General features: G+C 36.3%; 1 protein-coding gene across 2 annotated transcripts in view; it reads right to left on the minus strand.

Moving 5' to 3' along the window:
* LOC107036508 (atrial natriuretic peptide receptor 1) overlaps window positions 1-24,453 on the minus strand; it is an 86,116-nt gene that overhangs the window by 53,925 nt on the left and 7,738 nt on the right. Inside the window, exons 1-2 of one of the 2 annotated variants that reach the window (XM_015254526.1) lie at window positions 14,777-15,167; window positions 7,207-7,602 (exon numbers count right to left, since the gene is read on the minus strand). In XM_015254526.1, the coding sequence (XP_015110012.1) occupies window positions 7,207-7,602; window positions 14,777-15,167 (787 nt within the window). Of the gene's footprint in view, window positions 1-7,206; window positions 7,603-14,776; window positions 15,168-24,453 lie in introns of those variants that run through there. The other variant, XM_015254525.1, reaches the window with a different exon arrangement.

Here is a 24,453-nt window from a genome sequence, read left to right on the forward strand (position 1 = left end):
AATTCTATTTTATTTTATTTACTTTTCCAATTTATCAAGAATATATAAAAAATATATATCGAACATATATTTCGTATATTTTTTCAAGTAAATTGGGCCAATTTGAGATATTTTTTAATATATTTTTCAAAATATAAATTTTTCCTTGTGGGCAGACATCCGCATAATCATAATTTTTAATTACAGTTAAATTTTGAATGAGTCAATTGCTGATATTACTCACTAATTTTGTGATTATTGAATTAGCCATCAATTTAAATATTCAACCTTCGAATTACTTCAGCAATCAATAATTGAGAAATTAAAATTACCAATTACTATACTATTTTCAATGAAGATTTCAATGAAGATAAGTAAATTTTAATTATTGTAAGGTGCAACTTCTCGTAATATTACTAAAGTGATGATTGATGCCGATCTGTGCATCAACTCGACTGTTTCGTGAAATTCGCCGGGAAAATAAATGAAAATTCTGAAAGCCTCGAGACATTTCTGGCATACCTAGCGGAAATTCAGCGGGAGTTTCTCCCGCCCTCCGGAAGGACCTTGAGACGTCTCGGAATCCGAGAAATTGTACCGCAGTGGTAGTGACCCCAGACAACGCAGATGGAAAAGCTTCAACCCAAAATGGAAATTATTCATCTATTGATTCATTAAATGTTTGTATTTGCCACCGACAATTCTGTGTATTTTCGTTAGGTACGATTCGAATCGTTAACAGCTAGCGTGACGCCAGTGTCCGAGTTTTTGTCTTTTTAAACTCGTTGGATATTGGTGCTAGGTAAACATTTACAGCGTACTGAATCGTAAAACGAGTTTATTGCTTCTCGACCCAGTGAATGCATCTTTCTTCAATTGCAATGCTGAGGTTTTCAGGAGGAAAACGATTTGTAGGGAGTTTCACTAAAATGGAACTAACATTTTTCGTAAATCCATTGGTAAAAATTCTCTGCTGGAATTTCTAAACTCAAATTTGACGCAAAAATTAATGAAAATGGTAAATTTTCTCTTAATTATTCCACGAAAATGAATGAAAATCAGTGTGCGCGTCCTTGAATTTTTAATTCATCGAAAATTCATGATTTTCCCCCCTGAATCAAATCTAATGTTGCTCTCTTAAAAATTATGACTAAATTGTCCAAGAAATTCTAATTTCTTCCAAAATAAAAAATACGAATCTTCAATCTTAGAAAAGGCTGAGCCACCAGAGACAACTATTAACAATATTTACATTGCAATTATAAAAAATCAGATGATTTACAAAAAAATTTTGAAACTAAATTTATCGAGCAGGACAAACTGAAATTTCATTATTCAGAAAGTCACCCATTGAATAATCGTCAAAACCTCCACCAGAGACGACAATTGTCCCCATCTGCCCCAGTCATATCGCGCTGTAAAACGAGGAAAATTTTTATTCAAATATTTCCCCCTCCCCCCTCCCCTCCACCGCGATAAGAAGACTTAGCATTTGCCGGAGCGCCAACTGTCGCCTTGAACAGAATTTTTCCAAGCCAGAAACACCCAGCCACTGTTCCTCGGTGAATGGATCCACCCTGAATGGAATTTGAATGCAAGAAATACCGTTGGAATATTCGTTGTGATACGATACTGTGGTATCTATTTTTCTCACACATGACGAGACAAATCCAATCTCTTTGCCTGCTTATCTCCCCGTCGAATTCGCACAGCGAGCACAACAAAACAGCAGAGAACAACTCCATCGAGAGAAATAAGTCGAGAAAAAAAGCTGTCGAGAATGAAAAGACAGCGCGAACAAAGTCGATCTCTTCGTTTTTTTCCAAGTCGATCATTCCGAACTTTCCAGACGCAGCTTTCGCCCCCGTTACGTCTCATCGAGTGAAAAAGAACTCGAAGACGAGAAACAAAAGGAGATAAATCAAATAAATCGAAGGATTCCAGAAGTAATGAAGTCCCATTCAATTAATTCAGCACATCGGCGTATTTGAATTGAATACAACTCTTCTATTGGAATTTTTCTATTCATTTAGATTTTTTTTTCTTAAAATCGATGAATTTATGTATTTTTCGCCACGAGAATGTTGTTATTCTACTGGAATAAGTGATTTATTAATTCCCAATGGAGAATTATTAATGAATTCGTTCTCTTCGTCATTTAAACAATAATTTAATCTCTAACTATTTACTTCATTTGATTAAATTTCATTTCAACTCAAGTAAACCATTTCTCCGGTTAGAGTTTTCTTCCCTCAATGTCTTTGGTCCCCGTCAAATGCACTCAACTCCCTGGATTTATTGATACAAGACTCGATTCACTAGACAATAAAAAGTCAGTGGGGGTACATTCAAGTGCAGCCTCGTCTCAATGCAAATATCTAGCAATTGCCAGCCTCATGACTCTCTTACTCCAGCCCTCGAATAATTCAATTGGCACTCGTGGATGCTTGAAACTACCTGAGGCCCTACTTTCCCCTCTGTCTTGCACTCTCGGAGAACTCCTGGTTCTCCGGAGATGAGGGATCACACACCCCAATAATCGCGATAGAAATATTGCGGTTGTGCCTCTGAATTTCGTCCGTTAATACCTAAATTGTTGTTAGAACACAGTGCGGAGGGGAAATGGTAGGAATTTGTGGAGAAAATGTGTTGTGAGTCTTTGGGATGAGGTCCATTAATCTTCCACTCTATCACTTACTGCGAATTTTTTTCTACTTTTCTTTATTAAAATGGAGAGAATGGGTCTATATGAGAATGAATGATCTTTCATTTTCTCTCGCTTTCGTTGAGAGGATTAAGTTGAATGATTCTATTGTTCAATTTTTAGATCACATGGATTAACGTTAATAATTGCTCATCAGCAAAAATATTTATTAAACGATGTAAAATGAAATGAATTGACGAGAATGAATAATAAACGTAACAAGCACTAAATAAAATAATAATAAAAATTATTCGACAGGTCTGAATTATAATCTCGATATTTAACCGTTAGAAAACATTTTAAAAATATGAAAAAAAATTAAAATTTACTGTTGGACGAAGACTGATAAAATAATTAAAAAACTGCAATTAAACAATCAATTTTTCACTGTAAATTTTTTTTTCGGAATCCTAACAAATTTATTCATCTTCAGAATTTTACCAGAAATCGATTAAAAAATTTCGATTATTCATTTATAAAAAGCGAATGTTTAAAAAAATGATAATTTAGTACAAAGTGTAATCTGAATTTCGCACGCCATTTAATTGAAAAATGTGTATCAAACTGCAAAATACACTTGATACCCTTCAAATCCTTGAAAACCTCTCCAGAATGTCCTGACACCCAGAAAAATTTCCTACAAAATTAACCCTTTTGTCAAAATTATCACCGGATACGGCGAAAAAACGACGCGTTTAAAAACCCAAAACTTTAAAATTTTCGATCGCCTAAGAAAGAATCCAATTGATTAGCCAAGTGAAAATACCTGAGCCCCCAACAGTGAAACATCAAGTCCCCCCAGCCAACTAAAATCCCATTCCCCACGGAACACGTACGAACGGAACTACCGTGATGGGTCAAATGGGACATAAAGTTTGAGTAACGTGCAATCCCGTCGTGAGGTATACCAAACTCCTATGCTAACCGTAAATTGGACCTCCAACGTGTGTACAGCCACACTCGCCGGCCCCACTGTGGTTTATCCCCGCGCGATACATGTAACACACACGCCAGAAGGTGACGAGGGTTCTCCATCTTTTCACTACGCATAAACAAACACCCTTGACCTATCCATCAACTACTGTCTTACCGAGCGACGAAGTGGGCTTTTATGTGAATGAAAAATTGAGGGATATACGGAGAGACTGAAGAAACTATGACAGTGAGATAGACTTCATGCAGATGCAGATGAAAATCGTTCAAACTTTCCATAAATAAAAATTTGGCGCTTGAAGAGGAAAAAAAAAATTCATTCTCAAGAAAAATGTCAGACATTTGTGGATCAATAGCTCTTGACTCTGAGAATACTTCTCCAAGTGGAAAAATTAATTCTTTAAATAGCCGAGGAACTTTAGTTAATTAGAATAGCCCAGAGTGGGCGTTAAATAGCACTTGAAACCAGCAATTTACGTATTTTTTAAATGGCTGCAGTTTAACTGGATTTTTCCTATCCATTTTCATAATGTTTAAAAATATAATTAGAAATGTAATCCAGAGAGAACGGCATAGGTCGAATTAAAGAGGAAATAACGGCTGAACTACGTAATTGCTCTCTAATTCAGCGATTCGTGTTGGAAAGTTTTGCCGGTGAGCGGGGAGTTATATCAGTGTTATAAAAATTTACAGCGAGACGATACAAACTGAATTAACCCGAGCGTTTACAATGTAAAACGGCAGTCTGACACCGTCCGGGGTTAATCTACTGTGACTCCTGGGGAGGGGGAGAGAGAAGATGGCGCTACACGAGTTGAATACGTGCACTGAAGACATCTTCGGATCTAAATTCAACGCGAAGTTCGCGGAGAACAACAGAAGAGAGAATGAAAATAAGAGAGGGAAACTAGAAGTTGAGGAGTCGAGAATGCAAGAAACTAGGAATTTGTAGAGAAAACGAAAAACTGAACAATTTTTTCTTTTTGGAACTCAGGGACTTACCCCAGACACGTCCGAGGCGCTCGTTAACAATCTCACGATCTACGAAAAAAAATAGAGGAGATACCTGTGAGCAATTCCACGTGAAATTCATGGGTTCTGTGAACGACATTCAAGGGTTTATCTAATATTTCGAATTAAATATAGATTTTGGTTTTACCAGGAAATCGGCGTGAATTAATTGGACTGAGGATAAAAAATTCAATCTCTCTGAAAATAAATTGATGGTTATTGATTTGTGTCAACGAAAATGGTTTAATTGTGGGAAATAAATAATTCATCCATTCAAATAAATCCTCGATTGGGAGTGGAACATCAATTGAACTCGTGATAAAAATGTTTTTATGTCGGAACATAATTTTTTTATCGAGATTGAGTTGTTCTATCCATTTCAACAATATTTTGTTTTCAAGTTGATTCGTAATCGCATGAAATGAGTAATTCATTCACTCCGTTTGTTAAAAATATCTTCTCCAATTTTTCTCAAAGAATTAAATTTTAAAAAATTTAGACTTAAAAAAGCACTTGAGCTAATGTAAAAAAGTGTATTTTTTTCGCACAAAAAGTTTTCGAGGAAATGATTTAGTGACGCCATTAAACTGATAAGACAAATGTTTTAATATTAAAACATCATTGTTTTATCATCAAGATTTGCGATTATACAGCACTAATGAAATTGTTCTACGAGGATATGAAATGCCAGTGTAACAAGAGGAAGATCACAGCTTATCGTAGTGGTGATAAAACCAACGACGAGTTTACTGCTGACTGTTAAATTTGAAAGCCAAGGATGAGCAGACGCTTGGACTCCCTCGACTCCTGACTTGATGTGGACGTGTAATTAAACAAGTTTATGCTTATTAAGTAATAACTCGGGCTCTCTCGTTTTTCTCATGTCCCTTTTGTCCTCTCAATCTCAGAATTTATTTACCAGGACTTCTAGAGGGTACAGGAATTTGTTGGCAAGATTATTGAGACCCATAACCCGATAATTGCATTTTTATTTCCATAAAAATGAGGGAGGAAGATGTTTTACATTTATGGGTTTTCCTTGGAACAATGGACATGAATATTCCAGGGAGAGGTTCAATTTTCTCGGGGAATTTCTCGACAGGGGGAATTAATTGACCCGAAATAGACCTTTCCGATAGTTAATGTCATGTTAACTCATTTCTTAGGAAAATACAATTTTGTTTCTCGGAATAGACTTCTTGAAAATTTTTATCAAGTGACAGTTTCATTGAAATATTAAGGAATTTTGTAATAAAAAATTCCCAATTCGGTTGACAATAAATCAGAAAAATTGAGGTAGATATTCTTGAATGTTTAATTAATTAAAAATTTAGAGTAATTTAGTAATTTAATTGAATATTCGTGTTGTGATTGAAAAAAATTAAATTACAATTTTTTAAAATTCACTGTTAGGAAAAAAATTGACTAGTAATTCTCAGGCATGTGACGTTGAATTTTGTTTGAAGGGAAAAGATAATAAATTTGTAGAACTCAGTGAAAATTCAATGAATTTCCAAATACCTGAGCAGCAGAGGCACGATAATTCCCCAATTTACTTGAATTCCCAATCAAATCATGAATTACGCAAAATTTTTAATTCATAGAAAATTCAAGAATATATTTATCTGAATTTCCCTGACCTCAATTAATTTTCGTGGAATAATTGAACTAAAATTTACAGTTTCCATTGATTTTTCCGTGAAATTTTGAATTTTCACCACCAAGTGTACCGGAAATTTCAGAAAAAATATTTTGAAATCAGTTTTGGATACGCCCTATGATAATTGCAACTCCCCATAGCCCATTATCGATAAAAATCGATGGAAAATTCATACAACTCACCCACGTACCCGCCGCATTGCAGATGTAACGATGATCAGGGTGAAAAGAAGAGTTTCCAGAAAAAGAGAGAACTCAGGAAACCGAGGAAGATGCGATTGAAAGGGGATATAACATCCCTCGGATCCCCTGCCCTGTGCTTTATCGCTCTCAATATACGTCTTCTCAAACGTTTCATTGCCCAGCTCGTGTAGATATGAGAGGAATAAGAATATAACGAAAATAAAATGAAAATTGTACGACTGAGGAGGAACAAATGGACCATTCGAGTCACTCGAGTTGATGACATCTTCGTTGATTGACGACAATTTTCAGGAAATTGGGTTTCACGGGATCAATCACACAGAGATATATCTCATTCCATGAGACAATTGATTAATTTTGCAATTTTTCGTTCACGTCAGAGAGGTAAACATGCGGTCCGACACCAAAATTCACTTTCACAATTTTTTCATAGTCTTCCCAAATTTGTAATCAAAGACCATTTATTTGATTTTAGCCTCAATTATTATGTCAAAAATTTCATTCAACCTTCGTCCATTCATTTTAATAAATTTTTTAATAAATAAAATCATATATTAAAGTCAATAAAAATGTTCTAATGATGCGAAATAAGTAATTCATTAATTTCAAGGGAAATTAATAAATAAATTAATCAATTAATTAGTGAAAAGGGGTGGTTTAATTGTGATTTAATTATAACTTCAATGAATGCATTATAACTTCAATGAAAAACTTACTCCTAGCAGACTTGGAAACATAAGTAAGAAGATCCCTGTAGTCTTTGGCACTGTTGGTCTCCTCATTGAAACTCTTGTGTACCGAGCTCTTATTGAGTGCCGTGAACACACCACCGAGAGCAAAATGACATCCGGAATTTCCCTTGCTGCTCTCCATAGCGTGATTGTGATAAATCAGGGCTGCTGTGGTCCAGCCAAAGCCCTGGAGTATTTGCCGGAGTACTTCACCAACTTGACGATGCGAGCCCATCATTCTCGTCAGTGTCTGGTAATGCTCGACTTTGTGACGAAATGGATCCGCTTGCGCTCCTGTTGTCAATACTGGTATGGCCCATACACCCGCGTATCTTGCTACCGGGGCTATCACGTAGTCGCAGACAGGACCGAGAAAGGCGTCTGCATTTTGGCAATTTTTTTTCCTCATTGACTTGACTCCGTTTTATTAAAAATGAGGAATCCAATTTTTTCAGTTATAAATCCAAAGCAGTAATGGACTTGAATCAAACAAGAGTCTTTATTTGGATTAAATAAAAAAACATTTTCAAACAAAACTCTTCATTTGAAATTTTCTGATTTATTTCAATGATAATGTTTCAATTATGTCAAATGAATAATTTATTCACTGGAATTTATTTTGTGCCAATAAATTCGCTCTCCTCGTCATTTAGGCAATAATATTTCTCCTAGATAATAAAGTTTCTCTTCGGATAAAATACAATTTGTTTGATTCAAATAAATTATTTCTCCGGGTGCAACGAAAAAATTATGATAAACTTCATCTCCAAATTTCATTCATTGGATTTTCATTTCGCCTCGACATCCATAAAATTCTGACAGAATATCCCATTTTTATCAATTTACCGGGATGAAAATTAAAACCCCAGAGCTGTCGAAAAAAAAAATCGCCAATTTTTTTCGATTACGCGATGGAGACTCACCCCATCCACTTCAATTTCCCGTCCAATCCATTCCCGAACGAAATTTCATTGACACAGAGTAGGAGCCCATCGTGCAAAATTATGAAAAAGTAATTTGACTTTTCCGCGATAATGAGAGAACTAATTAAATGGCCTGATTAATTAGTCGGCCCAGTGAGTCATAAAAAAATCGAAAGTGAAGAAGTTTTGAGGCGAAGCCTTCGGCGCGGACAGTCAGGCAATTAGAATTTCATCATCACTGTGTGAACTTATGAAAGGGAGTTTTTGTTTTTTCTTTTTTTACTCAAGTTTCTCTCAACTCCAAGGGCTGGTGACGCAACAAGTGTATTATGCGCGTCGTCACTCCCTTTGGGGTAGACCCTGAATCATTTTGAATCTCGAGGGGCTGTGGGGGCTGACAGACTATTATCAGATGAATATTTCCCGAATTTTCGTCAATGGTCACGCAACAGATAAATTTAACTCAACTCTTTGAATTATTCAAGGCTGCAAGGTGAAAAAACTGAAACGGGATTTATTATTTTACAACAAACAACTCGTTTGTGAGATAAATGAGCGATTACTCCTGAATTTTTACTAAAAAATATTGAAATTATTAACAACAATTAATTCCCATGAAATTTTTCTGTTTTTGTTACCGAGGAATTTATCAATTTCTCGAATTTTCACATTTGCATTTTCTTTTTTAATCCATTAAAAATTCAATTACATCTGATTTTCAATTGTCACAATGAGTCAAGAATTCCAGTTGTCGAGAAATTTCATCTTAAATTAAAATCCTCAACATTAAGAATTTGAATTAACTAAAATTCCCAGTCTATTGTGGATTTTCAGGCGCACTCCCCTCGCCAAATCCTTTGAACTCCAAAAAAAAAATTCAGCACAAAGTATAACAATATTTCCTCAATTTTTCGACGCGTCTCCCTCGAATTTTTTTATCAGCAAAACCGATAGAGAAAGAAAATCAGTCGAGCAAAAATGGGATAAACGTTAAAGAGAAACTCGTCGGCATTGTTTTTTGTGCACATTTTTTTTCGAACAGAAGGAAAAACGTTCAAAGTGTCTTTGACCACTGGCGGAACAAATGCCTCATGATTTTTAAGGAGAGATTATGGATGAGTACGATGTATCCACCTCCCCATCAGGGGGATCATTCCGCCCGGATGCACGACGATTTTATACATCACCAGCAATATTTCCATTGATTACCCAGCGGTCGGTTTGAAGACATGTGAGGGCCTTCCTTATGAGCTTGGAAGTGCTCGGAGTTTATGGGGATGAAGGACTCGAGTGGCTCTTGACGGGGGACAGACAGGATTCTCCACTTGGCAGGCATCGCGCCTTCGGTCGCCTCCCCGACATCTTCCACAGCCCATCTGACCCCATAAACCCACCTAACAGCGGGGTAACCCAATGGAATTTATCGATTCAAGGGGAAGAGGGGGAGGCGATAAAGGAACTTTGCGCCCTTGATGTGTAAATTTCATCTCGATGTATTTAGAATCTCATCTAGCGGTGAAATTACTCTCCTTTGGTTACGTAATTTTATTGTGACATGGTTGCGGAATTATCGAAATGAAAAAATTCGATTTTCAAAATTGTTTTAAAAATGAAAAAATTGACGTTCAAATTCTCATGAAATTTATGAGTTTATTTGTAGCAATGTAGTTTGAAATGCCATGTAAATTCAATTTTCGTTGAGTATTTAATGATTTGGCAGTAAAATTAAAGTGTCGAATAAAATGAAAATGAAATACGGAAATGGAGAAATGGAGGGGTTGAATTTTTTCATGTGGATATTTCAAGAATAACAAAAATTCCGGAATTAATTGTCAGAATGGGCCGTCACATTCATCTGAATATGAAATCAATTGGAAATTCGCGGCAGCACTCGCTCTATTTTTCACGTATTTTGAGCACTTTCATTATCATATGATCTTGAAGCATTAAATTTAAAAAAATAATAATTTGTTGATTTTAAAATTTTAAAGATATTTCCGGAAAAAGTGTGCGATGAAATCTAAATAATAATAACAAAAAGCGGGAGGGTAAACAATCGATGCGAAATATTAACGTTTCCACCTATTCAAAATAGGAGAGGATTAAAATACAACGCATGAGAAATATTTCAAAAATAATCTTTCCTCTAAAGAGGATTCAACGTAATCGCGTCGAGAACCATCAGAGCATACTGAGCTTTCGTTCGCAATACATAGAATACGTTTTTTCACACTCAATGGAACAATTACCTCTCTAATGCCCAGAGAATCTGAAATGGAATGACATTATTTCACTTCCCACACGAAATTCAATTTTTCATTTTGTGGAATCACGAGTGTGGCTTATGGAAATAGTAGCGAGAACTTCTCATTAATATTCTATTCAAAAAAATGAAATAATTTCCCTCGTGACCATTTAAATGTCTGTAGGGACTCGTAAATTATTAATTAATTGAATTAATTAATTCAGTCAACATTCTCTTACACTTCTTGAAAATTTTTATCGTGTGACAGTTCCACTAAATTTCGAGGAATTTTGATATAGAAATTCATAATTTGACAGAAAAATGAATTGGAACTTCAAAATTCAGTTTAATTATTTCCTGAAAATTATTGTTAATATAAAACATTTCATGTAATTAGTGAAAACCAGATAAATTAATTCTTCAATTTTCAATTAATTGAAAATTCAGCGTATACTGGTACTGAATGTTCATGTTTCAATCGAAAATTGAAGTAAATTTTGTTGATTTCCCCATCCCTATACACTCCCCCCCAGTAATTCTCCAATGAATCGACTGTAATCCGCACGTGACGTATACAACGAAAGATTTAAAACATAGATTTACTACTGCACAACAGCTGTACTCGACACTATTATCCAGACATATGCTCCTACAATCCTCTCACGTTTTTCTATTACGCGGAAAAACCCATGAAAAAGCTTTTAATATCCCCTCGACCTCCGGATGATTAAAAATTCTCCGAAAAAATGTGGAAACTCCGGGTGGAAAAATAATTGAGGCAATCCGCACATTAAATTAGGAGTGAAGTAACGAATTGAAGTAGAGAAACTCGATTCTATCAAATTGTATCTCCGCGTTCAAAGAATCCCTCGAGAAAAGCGAAATGAAGATACAGATGACATAAAATATTCAACTGTCTCGATAACAATTTTTTTTTCGCTCATTTTTTTCGGTTCTGAGGATAAACTCGGATGGTTTATGAGACTTATCGCAACCCAGATTTTTTGCTTCTTGTGTTTAACGATATGTTAACGTATAGAAACAATTTTTACGGGGGCAATTTAATGGAAATTTTTTCGTCAATATTTTTAATCATCAAATTTGTGTTTTAAATTTATTTTAAACATGTAATTTTCTCAATTTTATAATTATAAGTAAATTATCTGTTTTTAAAACAACAGATTTTTATTATAATTATCATTAATAATAATTTATAATAATAATAACAATTTTATAATAATATTAATATTATTATTAATATTATATTATCAATAATTTTTCATCATTATTATAATTATAATGATAATTATCTTTAATAATAATTTATAATTATAATTGAAAAACAGATTTTTTAAATTATAATTAAAGCCGCGGAATTTTATATCGAATTCGCTAGATTTTTCCATCAAATTCTTCTGAGCGTGTCATTAATAATTCAATAGAGAAAGTCTGAAAAAATATTAAGAACATTTCCCCTGATTAACAGCAAAAAGCTTCATAAAAAAATTACGCTCCAGAAGCCCCCGAAATCTTTCTCCCAAAAGTTTTTCCCCCGAGAAAATGATTAAATAATAACGCCCAAACCAAGAAACAAACTTTCCTCTCGTCTAAAAATAATTCCCAGACAATTGGACATGATTTTCCCCGGGACGAGAGCATCCACCGAAAGAAACCTCAAAACAGGGTTTTATTAATTCAAACCGAACAGCGGTCTCGACGCGTGTAATTAACGATTAATTAAAGCGGCATTTGAGACAAGATGAAGTAATTTAAGGAGGCCAAAGAGACGCCTAAGAAATAGGAAAAAAGAAATCGAGAGAAAGTCGTCAAGTAGTTGAGTGACCGTTTGAGTCTCATTTCAATTTTTTTGCTTCAAAGTGGAAGGGAAGATTTTTAGCAGCTGCACAATGACCTCATCTTGATGTTTGAAAACATGTACTTTGATGAGTATCCCTAGCGTGAGGACAAACGAACCGCAATTCGCCTTCACTCTTAACTACTCGGAGAATTAATTGGCGGAGTGAAATTTTATGGAGGAATTTAACGCCTGGATAACACTTCTTTCTCATCTACTTGAAAAGCTAGGAAATTTCCGATAAAATGGAATACCATTTTTCTCGGTGCAAATATTTTTTCATTTGATTTTTTTTACGGAAAGAGAAGAAAAATAGAGTGGAAAAAACCACGAGAATTCATGCCGAGAAGTTTAGAAAGATACTGCTGATTTTTTCTATGAAATATTTTCTGTTGAATACTTTTTATAAAGAAACGAAGAATAAATCTGTCGAATTTTGAGTAGAATTAGAAAGAAATTAATGGATTTATCGAATTCGTTACGTTTCTCTATGAAATTTTTACATTGAGAGGAGTAAAAATTTCTTCGTGTCTATCCACTCAGCTATTTCTACTCCTCCTCCTCCCTCCCCCCTCCCCATCGCGTATATTCGCCATGTGTCCATAAAGTGAAACAAATTCCTATGGTACCAAGTTTTCAAAGTGTCACGAGCCTCACACCGGTCTCCTGAGAAATTTGTACGACTTAGAGTCCACCCAAAAGTTTTTGACAACCTCGCTAACTCATGTGACAAACACGGGAAACGTGTAGATTCATCAGCTTCGGAATTTAGAACTGAGAATTGACAAGTGAAGTCGTACATCATGGAATGATATTCGAACAATGGGGGAATATTATAGTTTGTTGGGTCGGGAGGATTATGTAATAATTTTCACGGGGAGGGGGGAATTACTATAGCAGACACCGTCAATTGCAGCGGATCTATTTACATTTCAATCTTGAGTGATTTATTGAATTGTGATTGGACGGGGGGTAATTAATTATTGTTACGGTATTTATTAGCGACGAGAGAAGGGGTAATTTGGGTAAACGAGAGGAGGGGGTGTTGATATAAATTTTTCACAGCAGTCGAGCTTTTTTTATTAAGTAAAAAAACTGTTTTTTAATTAAGGATTGTGTTACATTAGAATTTTAATTAAATTCATTAACTCTAGACCCCCTTTAACCCTGGACTAAAGAATATTTGTAAATTATTTTATGTTGTCCAAGTTCGAAAGATCTAAATGACAGAAAAATGTAAAAAATGTCAAAATCCAATTTTTAATAAAAATTCATAAACAATTGAAAAATTATACCTCTTGAAGATTAAGCCCCTTTTTATAAACAATAATTTTGTAAATTAATAGAACGGAAAAATTGTCAGGGTTCGCAAGAGTCCTATCAAAGATATTTCGATTTGATGATATAAATTAATGAAAAATATTGATCGTGAACTGTTGGGAGTGTAATATGTTTTTTTTCTTGGGCAAATGACAAGAAAAAAAATTGGAATGTTTCCCCTTTTGCCTCCCGCCCACTAAACCCCAAGAACAATCAAGTCTCACCCAGGAATTAGTGTCACCACACCCAGTTAACCCTCCGATTCACCTTTTATACTTCCCATTCACGTGGTAAATCCTAACGACCCCCGTGTGGTAATACCGCAGGCGGTCAATTCAAGCCCCCAGAAACACCGATCCCCACAGTGTGTTTCAGTACCCCGGGAATGGCCAATGTTCACCACGATATTTGATGAACGGTCACCGAGAATTGATTGGGCAACAGCCGAATGCCAACCGATCATGTATTTTCCCCCCATTAGCGTTTGCATTCCAAAATGCTCATCCAATTACTAAACTCCCTCGCGCATTAAGAATATTCGTCAAAAAACGCAAAAACTCCAAACAAAATTGGTATTATTTACAATTTTAGTCTCCCAGACTATTAATTATTAATCATTATTATTAATTATTAATGATTAATTACTAATTTCATATATTGCCCCATCATCACCGAAGAACTGACAATTTGTTGATTAAAATGGGATTAAATTGAATTTAAGAAAGTATATTTTTGGAGAATGGCTCTTTCATTTTACGAAAAAACATCAGCCACACTCCCTCCACTTTCCAATAAAGCCCCATATCCCAATCTTCACACGGAGCATCGACTAAACTTTAAAATGAGCAGCCCCCTAAAGCCCAAACGAGCTGTCCAACAGTATTAAACTTCCCCTCACGCAGAAAGTACTTTATCAAACAGATGCGAGTATGTAAATGCCAAAAATGGTTTGAAAGAAAAACACGTGGGAAAATTTGATTCATGCGCTTTCAGTTATAAACTTTTCCTATAAAACAGTGCGGAAATCGGGCAACTTCTCCGTATTAAACCAGCTGGAAAAAAAAATTGAATAGACTCAGCAGCATCTGCGGAAGACGGGCGAGAAATTCAATTAATCCACCGAATGCCTGGCATTGTTCTCGTTACCAATGAATGAAATTTCATGGAGAGTAAAACTCAAAAATCAATGCGTAAAGGCGAGTGACAATTGACCTGCAGTTCGATTGATGTAAAAGTCGAAAGCCGCAAGTGATCCGTGAGTGCTGGAGCACTTGGAGTCACGGTGGTTGACATGAATTGTCCAGCCGGGCAGTGGACCCTTGGCAGACCTGACACTCCTCACAGCAAGGGTTATCACTGGCAAAATACGAGGGAGACTCAGCTCATGATGAGGATCAGCAGGTGCAATAACAGCCAGCTTAACTGTTCCGCGTTTTGTGGTCTTGGAGGCATCATCACTCACTTCGGGCGGTCTAGTCGGGGATTCCCGGGGACTCGGTGAGATGGCAGCGCCACCCGCCTGCGCACGCATCCAACCGAGTACCAACCACATCACTAAACACTTTTGCAACGTCCACTTCCACATTTTCCCCGTTTTAATCATTTTCTTTCTAATTTAATTGCGGATTTTTTCTAGTCACCATTGGCATCAGCTTCACACACATTTTCTTAGCACTAGAATTTTTTATGAGTCCTTAGGCTTAAGTTTTAGACCATTGACTCCATTTGGAAAGACTGGATTTGTTGGATTTTACTTTGTTTTGCTACAGATTCGTTATATGCATTCAATTTCCTGAATTTTCCGTTCTCAGCTGAAAATGTCAACTTGTGTTGATCTCGCATTGAGATATACCAGGATACGGTACAACTCAATCGCAATCTTTTCACTGGTACCTCAAAACTCGGGTTTGTTATTCTGTTGAAGGGGATATGAATTCTCTTTCAAGAGGTAAAATACAAGGGGAATAAAATTGCAACTGCTTGAGTCTGTATAGACCAAGTCTGTTCTATGCGGAAGGGCAATTCAAAGAAACCGGAGGACGGAAAAGAGATGAAACTGGAGAACAGATGGAAAGAACTGTTGCCTTCTGGCTATGTGAAACATTTGTAACGAATTGAGTAGATCGAACCGGCTCATTCGGTGGTGAAACGTCAATCAGAGGATTTCTATAGCCCCCAGTGAACCTCACACCAATCCTCCAAATGGACTTGGTGCACGAAAGAAAAACTATGGAGCGTAATCAGTCGTATGATGAATGAGATTTATTTATCGAAGCCAGAATGATTTGCGTAAATTACTCAGCCAAGCTGGTGTCTGCGTGCCTACTGCGGAATCGCGTGCTGCACCGCAAATTACATTCGACCGTATATGAGCCAAACCTCGCCTCAACCTCTAATATCCCTCCCCGCGCATGTACGCGGTACCAGTCATAAATTTATCCTGCAAACCCCTTACCTTTTTCATTAGACCAACGCGTGAAATCCCACGAGAAAAGCCAAAAGCTACACGACAAAGGTGATGGGGGATAGTAATGTTGGGTCAGAAAGAAAAACCATTCGCGGAGACTGGCTGTACCTTGGAAAATACAAACAGACTGTGTTCATTACAATTAGCACTGACGGAGACTTAAATACCGCTGGGAAATTAAAGTTTGTTTGAATTTAAATGCTCCTGGGTTGTCTCTGGATTAAAAAATGGCAGAGTACACCAGAAGTTCGTCAGAATTAATCATGGGAGAACATTCTCAACCATTTGATGATCAATTATTGTGGAAAACTCGGAATATTTAGTTCTTGAGAGTTGTGGATTGCCGAATAAATCAGGGGAATTATGGAACATGATGAGTGCCGCTGGGAAATTCAACTTCACATCAGAGAATATGATTTTGAAAGCTTGAACATCCATCAAACGTGAACAAAAACGAGAAATTGAACGCAGGAAACCAGTAACTTTTGTGTTTACATGATTTCGCCCCCGGATTTTGAATAAAACTTTTGAATAAAAAATTGCGATGGCGAGGTTATTTCAGCCGAACGCCAACGCTCGCTTCACTAATATCATCTTTTCATGAAACTTTGGAATAACGTCTTCAGCTCGAATAAAATTATTCATTTAATGTCGCAATTCATTCGATGTGAATTAATTCAGTAGCGAAGTGGTAAAACGGTTGAAGTCGATTTTGACTAGTGGCCATTTTTCAGTGAATATCTCAGAATCCAAGGGAGATAGCTAAATTTTTGTCAAAACCTTTTTTGTAGCTCTCAATTTGCTCTAGAAAAAAGGTTATTACGACAAAATTCGTTATCTCCTTTGGATTCGGAGATATTCTTCAAAAACTCAACTAGGAGATAAGAAGACTTAAATTAGGTTTTACCACTTCACTACGGAATTTTGTGTTGTCAATGTCGAATGAATCATCTATCGAATAAATTCCTAAGGTAGGAGAAAATCCAGCCTGAAAATGGATGTGCTTTTGACGATTGTGATGTCAGGCGTGACAATTTAACATCCCAAACTCGATCCTCGAGTTGTCATTCACCGCATTCAATCCGTCTCTCTCTCTCTCGCTTCACCTCCTCCATCTCGTTATAAGGAATCCAGATGGAATAACGCAATTTGTATTGAAGCATTGTAAGAACGAATGATCATACTCGTTCACAAATGCGAGTTCAACCACTTCGAGATACAGATATACTTTGTGAAAAGGAAATGCGAAATAGTGGATTGGAAGCCCTTCAAGCCACTGGAGCCAAATTCCAATCTTGAATGGGTCTCAGCAGCGGAGACGTTATTAAAATTCCCAGTGAACAATTGCAGTGAAATAATGAGAATTTGATTTCGATCCATCTGATTCAACACTTCTCATGCTAAAGCCGATTGATTCGACGCTTTAAGCTACTGCTCCATCAATTGCACTGTTCAGAACAAATAAAATTCGGTGAAACATACTGCCGGGGGTTTCATGAATTTTTCTCGCGATGATGATCAACGGAATTCTCGTACAAATGTACCCAGAAGAAATTTTTTATTGAAGAGGAGAGAATTTCAGGGGGTGGAGTAAATCTCACCGATTTGATGCATCAATATCTCCCGAACGAATAGTACAATTTGAGTAAATTAAACTTCGTTTTAAAGCCCGAATAAATGCCGTGAAAATGAAAAAAAAAACGTCCTATTTCACACATACACATTCTTTTTTGGCAATTTTCAACTAGCGATTTTGTTGGCCCCAACATGACTTGTTTGTCAACGTGTTGGTTGTTCTCTCCAGTGCGCGGAGAAAAACCAAAAGTCCAAACTCCATCGTCATTTATCATAAATCGTGAACAACAGATTTTCCAGTGAATCCCTCACCACGAATTACAATATCTGACGTGCATCCATCCCCGATACAAATTGAAACTAGAGTTTGGTGGAGCAACCAGCCAACTGTACAATTTCCTACACCAATTTCCATTGTTGTGTATCAAAGGGATTAAACCGCTGGCCAACGTGGTGCAAACTCCGTGCTAGTTCCACTGAGACAATTGATATTCACTCGAGCCAGAAGGCAACATCATCCTCCCAAGGTACTGTCCTCTCGATTGTTACATGGCCATTCTACCCCACCCTCCGAGAATATTCACCGAATTATCCAACAAGTGGAACAGATCCACGTGTGGGGTAACGGTTTCGTGATCCAGATATCGAAGGAGTTACGTGAAGAGCATCAGGGGGGCATCAATCATCCTCAAACTTTCTAATGACTTCGGGCGGATTTTGAATGAAGAGGATTATGTGTAGGAAGAGAGCGGATTCTTAAGTGGTTCTTGTTATGAAAGTTGTTAATATTTATAATTGATTATAATTTAATTAGGAAAATATTGTGTTAAATTAAGACAGGGACGACAGTTCAGACACTTTGTCGCCTTTTTCAAGATTTTTTGGAACAAATTTAATAGAAAAACCCAGAGATATTTCCACTAGAATTCGATAGAAAATTCTATTGAATTTCTATTGAGGTATTCCGCACAGTTCTTCAACAGAAAATGACTGACACAATTTTTCTTATTGAGACATTTTCTGTAGAAACTCATTAACATGAATTTTCCAAGTTTTTTCCACTCTATTTTCAATGTCCCTTCATTAAAAAAATCAATCGAAAAAATTTGGAAAATTTGAGCCGATGAATTTCCATAGGAACTATCTGGAATCTCGAATTCTATCGATTTTTTCTATAGAATATTATTCAGCAGATAAGCTGTGAAATAGAAATGCAACAATTTTTTTCATTCCAAAAAATTCTTTTCAGGCTTTAAAGTGCACCCTGATTCACCCAACCCGACCCATTCAGTCAAGACTTATTGATGATTCACGAAGACTCATTCTCCCCCGAGATTTATTGATGAGAATGAGTTCTTAACGTTGAAAACAAACTCCCCCCCAATTTTCCGAAAATCCTCGTCATTCCCAATTTCCCTCATTCAACCCAGCTGAAAGCACTCTCGTGTTCTTTTCACTGCTAACGAGGCGGTCTGCCAACCAAAAAAAAAAAAACAACGGGGAAAAGTGAGTGGGTACATCATTGAGCTCTCACAATTGACAGATGAGAACTAATAAAGACATTTGAAAGAGATAAATCTCAGCGGAATTTAATTTCAATTCAGTGCTCGGGGGTTTTTTCTGGGGATTCACCACGAAAAATTCCATACGTCGTGATACCTCGACGTGTCGTATACCGTGCACGTGCACCAGACGGAAGACGTTTGTAAGTCATGCAGACACATAACTGCACTGATGATTGACAAAAAAAAATATTCAGCTGTCCAAACACGGCACATTTTCATTCATCCATACACTTCACTATCCACCCCACATTTCCATCAAATCGCGACATTATTTGAGGGCATTTAACATTTTTCGTCACACGATTTCATCGAGTTATTTATTCATCTCCGAATTTGGGAGAAAAATTTGACTTTTACCATTTCGCTGACTTTTTCTTTTATAAAAAAAAAATAGTCTCACATGAATGAAAAATCACTCGTCATTCACACATTCCCAGCCAACAGGCGTCAGCGTGTGCACAATGACATCGACGCTAGCCAAAACGAGGTGCACTACACAACGGGGGATATAACTCTCCCGCCAGTCTAGCACCAACAGAAAGTAGGGATAAAAGCGCGCACGCGCCTCCACCCTTTCACCCATTTCTCAACACATTCTCCCCCTCCCGCCACTCGCGCTCTTCTTATCTAACTCGGACCTTCGTTGAATTCAGCAGCAAGTGAATGCGCTTTTACAGTGGTATATCCAGTGGCGATATCCCACGGTCATTCACACGTGCTTTTACCGCATTTACTTTGTCACGAAAGGGACGACTTTTCAGTTCTTATTATCGTTATTCGCATGGAGAAAAAAGTTGGAGAAAAATTACCAAATAAATCGAGTAATCGCGGAGTAGAATTCGTTTCTACGGTTTGAAACTGTTGAATTTACCCCGAATTATTTATTTTTTATCAACTACTCAATGAGTATTTATTAATAACGGTATTGTGAAATTTAATTTCTCCTCTTCTCCAGGAAAAAAAATCTTAAGACTGTCATCAGAACGTTAATTCCTCACGTTCTTAAATTAAATGTCATCAATGAATAAATTGAGTGGATAAAAAAATTTAATAATAACAGTTGTAACTGTTCAATTTATTCACGAAGCAATCAAGCTTCTCATCAGTCCCTCCCATCAACTCTCAACCTCCTCAGGACGAGAATTGATTATCCAGTCTCACGCTAAAATTTCCCTATACCTCCGACTTTCTCAAGTTCGATAATGCACAGAGCATAATCATTAATCCTCCATCTCCCTTAACGATATAAAAAATCCCATGGAATTCAACATGACAAACCGGGAGAACTTGAAAAAAATCTTAATCACTCTCATTCTTGAAATAAAATTATGCCCTTTTAATTAAATAATTTTAATTGTAATGTCAAATGAATAAATTAAATGAATACAAAAAAATGTGGTAATAGCAATTGAAACTAATTAATTTATTCATGAAGCAATCAAATTATTCTCATCGCTCCCTTTAATTAATTCTCAACCTCCTCAAGACGAGAACTCATCCCTGAATCGATTATCCAGTCTCACGCTAAAATTTCCCTATACCTACGACTTCCTCAAATTCAATAATGCACGGAGCATCATGATTAATCCTCTACACCCCCCTAACGATATAAAAAATCCCATGGAATTCAACATGACACACCGGGAGAACTTGATAAAAATCTTAAGACACTCATACAAAATTTAAGAATAATTTTAATTGAAATGTCAAATGAATAAATTAAATGAATACAAAAAAATGTAGTAATAACAATTGAAACTAATTAATTTATTCATGAAGCAATCAAATCATTCTCATCGCTCCCTTCAATTGATTCTCAACCTCCTCAAGACGAGAATTCATCCCTAAATTGATTATCCAATCTCACGCTAAAATTTCCCTATACCTTCGACTTTCTTAAAGTTCGATAATGCACAGAGTATCATCATCCGACAACCCCATATACCCGCACACGAGCCAGCCGAACGAATTTCCGCACCCCCCTAATGATGTTAAAAGCATCATGAAATTCAACATGACGCACGCGTATTATATTCTCCAAGAAAGTGATGCTCGGAAGACACCTGGCAAGACCTCTGGAAATGGGAGACACCAGTTTATTATTCCCAACACTTCGTCCATAGAGTTACGACGTGGAACTGGAATCCAGACCGTGTACACAAAGCACTGGGATTCCTGATGAAAGAGGGTGGAAAGATTGGGTGATATAAAATTAAATATATCCGGAGTGAGATAAGTTTCAAGGGGGATGAGAAGATGAATATCTCGTCTTAAAACTTTTCGATTACTTCACTATAATACTCTCTGCATCAACCACTTGAGAGTAATCTACTCTGCATTTTGTAAATTAGATTTTTACAGGGGAATTTTCCGAATTCCCACGTCAGGACGAGCAAAATCTTTCCTGAAAATTTTTTCACCTCAATGTCTGAATAATTTATTTATCATTTATTTAATTTATTTATCAGTTATTCAATTGATTTATCATTTATTTAATTCATTTGTGGAGAATGAGTTAAATCTTCTGTTAAAAATCGAGACGAATTAAATCTCCTGTTAAAAATCATCTTCACCTGAAACTAAAAGAACACGAATACTCATCATGCGAATTCCCGTACAAAATTCCGTAATCTCCACTCGCTGATAATCACAATGAAAAGAAAATTCAAGATTCGATTCGATCAAAATAGCTACAGATTTTCTACCGATAACATTGGAATGGATACACTCTCAAGTTGTCGTGTCACGTATACCACGTATTCATCGCATCACTATCAATTTTCCTGAATGATTAGAAGATAATGGCCCGGTGAATTCGTCATCATGATATTCTTCCAATTAACCACTCACGATTAATCCCCTCTACACTTCATAAATTAGATTTTTGCAGAAGATTCCAAATTCCTGTGACACGAGGAGTAAAATATTCTGATAAAATTAGTAATTTTTCTCTGCTCAATGGGGCATTTTCATCTATCAAAACCAGTGAATAAATAATAACAAAAAAATTTTGTGAAAATTCATCATGATGTGAAATTAGTCTTTAATTCAAGAGAATAACTGGAACAATAAAAAAATCTCTTGTTCAGTATCGTCTCAACGTGCGGAGTGATAATCGAATTGGAAAAAACATGAATGTATTTGTCATCGAGTTATAATTCTTCGTGTCACAGACTCAAATATCACCCTCAATTTTCCTGAATGATGGCATGCCCGGTTAATTCACCGTTACACCCGGACGATCTTCCATTGAGGAAGGACAAGGCCGGGCCGAAGCGATAGGGAGCCATTAAACGAACATCAGGTCAGTACCACAGGTGTGGGTTGATTACAGGGAAATCGTTAGACCATTACGATGTACGGAATTGTTGTTAATTGAAGATGTGGGTGGCTGTCATCCGAAATTAGAGGGGACCGTACAGCTCTTGAAGCAAATCTGTGGCCGAATATGAAAGCAACACGCACGAAAATAGTGTATTTTACTACACTGATTTGATAAAAGTGTTTTCTGACCTGTGGGAGGTGTGTAGGGCTCGCCGAAGGGTCAAAGAACACTTTTCCCACGAGTGTGAAACCTTATTCTTTATCACAATGTGTGGAAAGTGGGATTTTGCGCACAGGTGATGAAAAATTACGTAGAAAACCCGCTGAATTCGATGGAAAATTCTATTCTATTTCTCCTATTGAAAATTCTATCAGTTTCGGCCCAATTCTGGTGAACAATTCGACAGCTTCGCGCAGTGAATTTTTGCGAACGAAACTATCTATTAGATTTTTTTACCGCAATTGAATAAATTTCGCTGGAAAATTGAAATTTATTCGCATGTGAATCCGATGGATATCTCAAAATCTCGACACTTCTCGCAGACAAAAAACGAAGAAATTAATGGAGATAGAATGTGTCACTCAAGATTTCCAGAAATAGATTGCACGAATCATCAAACAAATTGCTCGTATTTTTTTCCAAATTTCATCGATAAAACTTTATATCAATTACTGATAACGATTGTATACAACCCCGAGACACAGTTACATGCTCTATATTTACAGACATCTATAAATATGAGACTGTAATTTTACTCTCGTGGTGTTCACTCATTTCTAAAAAAAAAATTTGTGAAAAAAAGTAAACAAAAATTTTTTAATTGCTTCCTCCACCCCGGGACACGCAATCCGGCGTCATGCGAGTGCTATTCAGGCCGAGTTACGTCTTTGGAATAGGGGGGGACTGTATCACATACTTTGGGATTAAATTTATAGTGCGCGAGGTGAAATGAATATGAAGCATTGCAGAAGAGTCACGATTTTCGAGAATTCCAAATTCATGAGAATAAAATATCGATGCGATAAAATTTTAATGTAAATCGATGTGAATGTTCATCGAACTAAAAGCATAATGATCATCCCAGAGAGATTATTTATTTGCATTAAATAAACTTTATTTAAATCGAACAAATGTGTTTTTTTTTAATAGTTCGTATAAAGAATTTCTTTAAACTTAAATTCAATCATAATTCCCAAGCATAAAGAACTGTTTTCTCAATCCAAATACAGACTCTATAAATAAAAAATGAAATTACTGATTGAACGACGAAGAGAATGAATTTATTAACACGTAAAAGACCATTATTTTGATTGAATGCATGAGTTTACTAATTTGCAAGAGGAAAAATCATTGAAAATACCAGAGAAATGAAAAATAATTTTAATCAATTGAAAATTCCAACGAGACATCTGTTCCCCAAAGACCACCCCACCAAATTTCCAAAAACATTCAAGTTAAGTTAACGGTTTAATTTAAGTCACAAAGGAGCACAACAGTTTAATCACACGGCGTGAGCTTGGAGTCAGCGGGCTTCGACTACATAGCACACCCTCTTAATTAACTGCGGTCCGTCGAGAGTTTGCGTGTTTCACCCCTCAGCTAGCATAATGAGTACACCCCGCAAAATACATGGGCTCGTGTATTCCCGAGAATAAGGCCTAGCCCAGAATTACAGTATAATGCGTAGTAAGAACGAAATCTATTGAATTTATTTATGAAGATATCAAAGATGTTGCGATCCCCCGATGATTGATGGTTAATGTCAAGATGAAAGAGCCGCCTTAATGAGCGGATGGATGAATTTTCATTGAGTCTGATCGGAAATTCAATTTCCCATATTATTGAATTTGAATTTCATCAATAAATTGATGTTGTTGAGAAGGTTTTGGCCGATTTTTTCAATTATTTGAAATGCAGAAATAAAAAATTTTTTTTTTCACCCGGAGCCAAAGTGCCA

The sequence above is a fragment of the Diachasma alloeum genome, unplaced genomic scaffold, assembly GCF_001412515.2.
Source record: "Diachasma alloeum isolate Michigan unplaced genomic scaffold, Dall2.0 Dall_scaffold_00209, whole genome shotgun sequence".
Classification (NCBI taxonomy): Eukaryota; Metazoa; Arthropoda; class Insecta; order Hymenoptera; family Braconidae; genus Diachasma; species Diachasma alloeum.